This window comes from Penaeus chinensis, chromosome 35, assembly GCF_019202785.1.
Source record: "Penaeus chinensis breed Huanghai No. 1 chromosome 35, ASM1920278v2, whole genome shotgun sequence".
NCBI lineage: Eukaryota > Metazoa > Arthropoda > Malacostraca > Decapoda > Penaeidae > Penaeus > Penaeus chinensis.
The window spans coordinates 32679026-32686525 of NC_061853.1; the positions used below are offsets into that span (position 1 = coordinate 32679026).

The following is a 7500-nucleotide window of genomic DNA, read 5'->3' on the forward strand; positions in this document are numbered from 1 at the left end:
GAGGAGGAGAAGTAGGAGGAGGAGAAGTAGGAGGAGGAGAAGTAGGAGGAGGAGAAGTAGGAGGAGGAGAAGTAGGAGGAGGAGAAGTAGGAGGAGGAGAAGTAGGAGGAGGAGAAGTAGGAGGAGGAGAAGTAGGAGGAGGAGAAGTAGGAGGAGGAGAAGTAGGAGGAGGAGAAGTAGGAGGAGGAGAAGTAGGAGGAGGAGAAGTAGGAGGAGGAGAAGTAGGAGGAGGAGAAGTAGGAGGAGGAGAAGTAGGAGGAGGAGAAGTAGGAGGAGGAGAAGTAGGAGGAGGAGAAGTAGGAGGAGGAGAAGTAGGAGGAGGAGAAGTAGGAGGAGGAGAAGTAGGAGGAGGAGAAGTAGGAGGAGGAGAAGTAGGAGGAGGAGAAGTAGGAGGAGGAGAAGTAGGAGGAGGAGAAGTAGGAGGAGGAGAAGTAGGAGGAGGAGAAGTAGGAGGAGGAGAAGTAGGAGGAGGAGAAGTAGGAGGAGGAGCAGGAGGAGCAGGAGAAGCAGGAGGGGGAGGAGGAGCAGGAGCAGGAGCAGGAGGAGCAGGAGGAGGAGGAGTAGGAGGAGCAGGAGGAGGAGTAGGAGGAGCAGGAGGAGGAGTAGGAGGAGCAGGAGGAGCAGGAGGAGCAGGAGGAGGAGCAGGAGGAGCAGGAGGAGGAGCAGGAGGAGCAGGAGGAGGAGTAGGAGGAGGAGTAGGAGGAGTAGTAGGAGGAGCAGGAGGAGCAGGAGGAGGAGTAGGAGGAGCAGGAGGAGGAGTAGGAGGAGCAGGAGGAGCAGGAGGAGCAGGAGGAGCAGGAGGAGCAGGAGGAGGAGGAGGAGGAGCAGGAGGAGGAGGAGGAGGAGTAGGAGGAGGAGGAGGAGTAGGAGGAGCAGGAGGAGGAGTAGGAGGAGCAGGAGGAGTAGGAGGAGCAGGAGGAGGAGTAGGAGGAGCAGGAGGAGGAGTAGGAGGAGCAGGAGGAGCAGGAGGAGCAGGAGGAGGAGTAGGAGGAGCAGGAGGAGGAGGTATAGTCATTTGTTATGATTCCTTACATTTAATTATAGAAGTCTAATTTATTTATACAACAATTCAACAAAATTCCCTCCCTTGTGGTTATTTCCTAATACTTTCCACAAGAGAAAATATTTATGCAAAATTCTAAGAAGACTACATATGTAAACCAAAGGAATGTGCACGCGTGTGTGTGTGTGTGTGTGTGTGGGGGGGGGGGGGGGGGGTAAACCTACTTTGCCAGGAGCAAGACCAGCCAGGCCAAGCAGCGAGATTTTATCATCGGCTGTTATCTTGTCGTAGTCGGCTGGGTTGGCAAATGTAAGAGGCAACATGCCCTGCTTCTTTAGATTGGTTTCGTGAATACGTGCGAAGGACTTGACGATAATGGCTCTTCCTCCTAAGTGACGGGGTTCAAGGGCAGCATGTTCTCGAGAACTGCCCTCACCTATTGCACAGGTTGATAGAATGATAAATCATATGTATTATATAGTCCACTAGTAGGTTAAGATAAACTTCAGTTTTATATTTTCAACACAAATTCAAGATTTTTACTCAGTCTCATAAGCACCACTAATACTCACCATAGTTGTCATCACCAATGACACACCACTTGATACCACCAGCCTTGTAGGCGCGGGCAGTGGCTGGGACTGGGCCCCACTCACCAGTTGCCTTGTTCTGCACATTATTCATCTCACCATTTTCAGCATTGACAGCAGTAAGGAACATGTTGTTAGAAATATTGTCCAAGTGTCCACGGAACTTCAGCCAAGGTCCAGCTGCAGAAATGTGGTCAGTTGTGCATTTGCCTAAAACCTGGAAAAAAAAAATAAAGTAAGATCTGGACATATGACTTACTTTACTTGCTTCTTTTAAGACATTTACAAAATATGCCCAGTGTACATTAAATAATTCTGGCATTTTTTTTTTCCTAATGAAATGTTCCATGTATGACTAAAGGAACCTTATAGATATCTAAAACAATAACATTTATGTAAAATTGAAGCCTTGCTTTTTTTCTACCTCCTCTTGCTATCATGTCCTCCATCACATCCTTTATATCCTATTACTCAATTTTCAAATCCTTATCATTATATATATATACACATATATATATATCCCTTCCTGACGCGTCACACCATGAGGCGTCAAAAAGCACTCAATCTGTGCCGTGCAGCTGTATGCCGCAGCAGAATGCCAAAGTGCTACAAGCCAGTGATTCGGCTTGATGTCTTGAACTCCAGCGCTCAAAGTCGGCACGTTGCCATTGATCTCCAGAGCGTAGATATTTTTTTAGTGTTCTTCACCCGTCATCAAGCGGATATATATATATCAATATATACATGTATACATATCTGTCTACCTCTATCTATATCTATCTATATACAAATACTGCACAATCTGAGCAGGATTCTATTACTTATACATATATATATATATTTTTTTTACCTTAATCAGGATGGTCATGTCCTCGATGTCCTTCCCGTCCCATTTGTCAAAAGGTGAGAGTAGCTGAAGGCGCTGAGACTCGGGGCTGACATCAACTGACACAGATGATCCATCACTGGGAGGAGACTACAATAGAAAAATATACTGATAGTAGTTGTCACCCAGTGGCGAGTCCTGATATCAGCAAAATGCAAAAAGAAAAGGAAAGAGGATAATAAGGAACAGCAGAAAACATACAATTAGAATGTACATGTAGCAAAGGCTAAAGAATCACTCACTTGGTATGTATCCTCGCCTGGGTCAAATCCACGAACTGGGAGCTCATCTGCGAAGGGATCCTTCAACTTAAACTCCTTGCCATCAGCACCAACCTGATGAAACAAACCAACAAAAAATCAAGCACACAGGAAATGGAACCATATGTTGTTAAAGTCACTAATTTTTTTCCCAAAGACAGACCTCGCCTGTCTAATAATACAAAGAAAATTTATCTTCAATTATTCAAGAGTGTAATCACCACAAGTGAAAATGAGAAAGCTGTATGTATGCATATGCAGCAAGTGAACTGTTCACAAAAACACTTGCAAGATAACTGGACAATGTCATACTCACTTAGAGAAAAGCTAACCTAATTACTTCCTTTATCAATGGGGTTCCAATCTTTCCATCATTAGGAAAATGACTAATTAGCAATCCAATTTCCTTGGTCAACATTAAATAGCTTTCCCTAATTTCGATGAAACAACTGAATCTAAAAAAAAAATTAAACAACCCAATCTTTGCAGAGACTCTTGGGACCAAACAGTTGGTAAACACTGACTTGTACCTTCAATCTTTCATCAAATGCATAACAACTATCAAATACAGTAAATCTGCTTACCAAGGTGTCATTCCTGGGGTCGAAGTCCAGCCTTCCGGCAAGTGACATGGCTGTTACAAGTTCTGGGGAGGTTACAAAGGCATGGGTGGCTGGGTTGGCATCATTACGTCCAATGAAGTTACGGTTGTAGGAGGTGACAATGGTGTTCTTATCTCCTTTCTTCACGTCTTGGCGGTCCCACTGCCCAATGCAGGGTCCACAAGCATTGGCCAAAACTGTCCCACCAAACTCTCGGAGGGTCTCGGCCTGCAAAGGAAATTGTGTACCAATGAAATGCTGATATTAACATCTTACTGCTGCGCACACACATAGCTATCATGAAAAAACAACTCTTCATGACTAGTATGGCTATAGCCATCACAACACGCTAAAGTGAGTCGAGCAGGAAGTTCCACTCTCTGATCAAATGGCTGGACAGTTGCCAGAAGTCACCAGAATCAGTGATGCCCAGAGATTTCTAGTACCATCATTGTAGGGTAAAAATAATAAGACAGAGTACCATTGGGTATATTAAGGAAATGTTTTCATTTGGGACAAGTTTCAAACAATGGGCTTCCAATCTCTCCATCAAATCATTTCCTCATTCTCACAGACAATTCCACAGAATATGACCTAAGCAAACAGAGAATAAAAAATATATCCCTTATAATATAAATTAAATACAGAGATGTTGGAAAATATATGAAAACTAGAATATCAGTGGAAAATAGATAATTAATTGGTTACATGTTAACTAATAAGTTACATAGAAGATATGTGTGGGAAGAGTACTTGGCAGGAATGGAACACTGCCTGAAAGAAAGCTCTACTTACGATGCCATCACGTTCAATGGTGGCGCGGATCTGCTCTGAGCCAGGAGTAATGTGGAACAGGGACTTGGCCTTCAGTCCATGATTCATGGCTTGCTTGACAATGGAGGCACAGCGACCCATGTCCTCGTATGACGAGTTAGTGCAGGAGCCGATAAGACCTGCTTTAACCTCAAGGGGCCAACCCTTCTCTCGGGCAGCATCTCCAATCTGTGTGTAGAAAGATAATAAACATAAATCCCAGCAATTCTAGAAGTTAAAAAGTAAACGTATGTACAGGATTCTATGAAAATGTGTTTTATATATATTTATATATATATATATATATATATATATATATATATATATATATATATATATATATATATATATATATTGGAGACAAAAAGAAATAACAGACTGGAGATAGGATAGATGGAACACTTACAATATTGACAGGGTGGGCCAGATCAGGTGTAAAGGGACCATTAATGTGTGGCTCCAGTTCTGACAGGTTGATCTCCACAATACGATCATAAGGAGCTCCCTCATCTGGCGTCAGCATGGATGCATTCTCATCAGCCAGCTTGGAAATTTCTTCTCTGCTTGTTGCCTTAAGGTAGTCTCTCATCCTTGAGTTGTATGGGAATACTGATGTAGTTGCACCTTTTTAAACAAAGAAAGGTATCAGTATCTTTCATAAAATAAGAATTTGGGGAAAAAGTAAACCTATTACTTGTTTCAAACAAAAACATATTATATTCTAAAATAAATTTAACACATCTCAATGATTAGACCATGGCAAAATAACTATTACAATAAAAAACTGCTTGATACAAAACATTTCAGTACTCAATATTGCTTTCCACATACTGTAAACCTTTTATATCAGAGAGAGAACAAGGGGGAAGGATGGAGAGAAAGAACGAGGGGGAGGGGGAAGGATGGAGAGAAAGAACGAGGGGGAGGGGGAAGGATGGAGAGAAAGAACGAGGGGGAGGGGGAAGGGGAAGGATGGAGAGAAAGAACGAGGGGGAGGGGGAAGGGGAAGGATGGAGAGAAAGAACGAGGGGGAGGGGGAAGGGGAAGGATGGAGAGAAAGAACGAGGGGGAGGGGGAAGGGGAAGGATGGAGAGAAAGAACGAGGGGGAGGGGGAAGGGGAAGGATGGAGAGAAAGAACGAGGGGGAGGGGGAAGGGGAAGGATGGAGAGAAAGAACGAGGGGGAGGGGGAAGGGGAAGGATGGAGAGAAAGAACGAGGGGGAGGGGGAAGGGGAAGGATGGAGAGAAAGAACGAGGGGGAGGGGGAAGGGGAAGGATGGAGGAAAGAACGAGGGGGAGGGGGAAGGGGAAGGATGGAGAGAAAGACGAGGGGGGAGGGGGAGGGGGAAGGATGGAGAGAAAGAACGAGGGGGAGGGGGAAGGATGGAGAGAAAGAACGAGGGGGAGGGGGAAGGATGGAGAGAAAGAACGAGGGGGAGGGGGAAGGATGGAGAGAGAGAACGAGGGGGAGGGGGAAGGATGGAGAGAGAGAACGAGGGGGAGGGGGAAGGATGGAGAGAGAGAACGAGGGGGAGGGGGAAGGATGGAGAGAGAGAACGAGGGGGAGGGGGAAGGATGGAGAGAGAGGACGAGGGGGGAGGGGGAGGGGGAAGGATGGAGGAGAGAGAACGAGGGGGAGGGGGATGGATGGAGAGAAAGAAATGGGAAAGAAATTATATTACTCACCAATCTCTGCACCCATGTTGCAAATGGTAGCCATGCCAGTGCAAGAAATGGAATCAACACCAGGGCCAAAGTATTCAACAATGGCTCCTGTGCCACCCTTGACAGTCAAGATTCCAGCCACCTTCAAGATGATGTCCTTGGGGGAGGTCCACCCACTCAGTTCTCCAGTCAGTTTCACACCAATAACCTGTGAAGAGGAATTTTTCTTACATTTATGGGACGTGTAAACTACACTACATTAATTTTCTATATACTACTTCTCATTACAAAAGTCATGAACAAATATTCCAATTAACCTGTCACTGACGGTATCAGAAATCTCTGGGCATCGCTAATTCCAGTGATTTCTGGCAACCGTCCTGCCATTTGTCCAGGGAATCCCCTACTTGTAGCAGAACTTTCCACCTGACTCGCTCTAGTGCGTCATGACACCTATAGCCATACCCAGTGTGATGAGTCGGTTTGTTAAGACCGCTATAGATGTGGCCCACCAGATACAGGTTAAGCTCTAGTAATACAATTCAGATACTTAAAAATCTAAATGAATATTTCAAAAATTCTTTACACAAGCACATTGAGCAAAAAATACTAGGAAAAAACATTTTTTTTTACCTTAATCAGGATGGTCATGTCCTCGATGTCCTTCCCGTCCCATTTGTCAAAAGGTGAGAGTAGCTGAAGGCGCTGAGACTCGGGGCTGACATCAACTGACACAGATGATCCATCACTGGGAGGAGACTACAATAGAAAAATATACTGATAGTAGTTGTCACCCAGTGGCGAGTCCTGATATCAGCAAAATGCAAAAAGAAAAGGAAAGAGGATAATAAGGAACAGCAGAAAACATACAATTAGAATGTACATGTAGCAAAGGCTAAAGAATCACTCACTTGGTATGTATCCTCGCCTGGGTCAAATCCACGAACTGGGAGCTCATCTGCGAAGGGATCCTTCAACTTAAACTCCTTGCCATCAGCACCAACCTGATGAAACAAACCAACAAAAAATCAAGCACACAGGAAATGGAACCATATGTTGTTAAAGTCACTAATTTTTTTCCCAAAGACAGACCTCGCCTGTCTAATAATACAAAGAAAATTTATCTTCAATTATTCAAGAGTGTAATCACCACAAGTGAAAATGAGAAAGCTGTATGTATGCATATGCAGCAAGTGAACTGTTCACAAAAACACTTGCAAGATAACTGGACAATGTCATACTCACTTAGAGAAAAGCTAACCTAATTACTTCCTTTATCAATGGGGTTCCAATCTTTCCATCATTAGGAAAATGACTAATTAGCAATCCAATTTCCTTGGTCAACATTAAATAGCTTTCCCTAATTTCGATGAAACAACTGAATCTAAAAAAAAAATTAAACAACCCAATCTTTGCAGAGACTCTTGGGACCAAACAGTTGGTAAACACTGACTTGTACCTTCAATCTTTCATCAAATGCATAACAACTATCAAATACAGTAAATCTGCTTACCAAGGTGTCATTCCTGGGGTCGAAGTCCAGCCTTCCGGCAAGTGACATGGCTGTTACAAGTTCTGGGGAGGTTACAAAGGCATGGGTGGCTGGGTTGGCATCATTACGTCCAATGAAGTTACGGTTGTAGGAGGTGACAATGGTGTTCTTATCTCCTTTCTTCACGTC

General features: G+C 44.1%; 1 protein-coding gene across 1 annotated transcript in view; it reads right to left on the reverse strand.

Moving 5' to 3' along the window:
* LOC125044203 (aconitate hydratase, mitochondrial-like) overlaps positions 1–7500 on the reverse strand; it is a 16818-nt gene that overhangs the window by 1158 nt on the left and 8160 nt on the right. The window contains exons 7-13 of the mRNA XM_047640713.1: positions 4561–4778; positions 4137–4343; positions 3324–3569; positions 2722–2814; positions 2444–2569; positions 1576–1810; positions 1228–1439 (exon numbers count right to left, since the gene is read on the reverse strand). Of these exons, the coding sequence (XP_047496669.1) occupies positions 1228–1439; positions 1576–1810; positions 2444–2569; positions 2722–2814; positions 3324–3569; positions 4137–4343; positions 4561–4778 (1337 nt within the window). The remainder of the gene's footprint in view (positions 1–1227; positions 1440–1575; positions 1811–2443; positions 2570–2721; positions 2815–3323; positions 3570–4136; positions 4344–4560; positions 4779–7500) is intronic.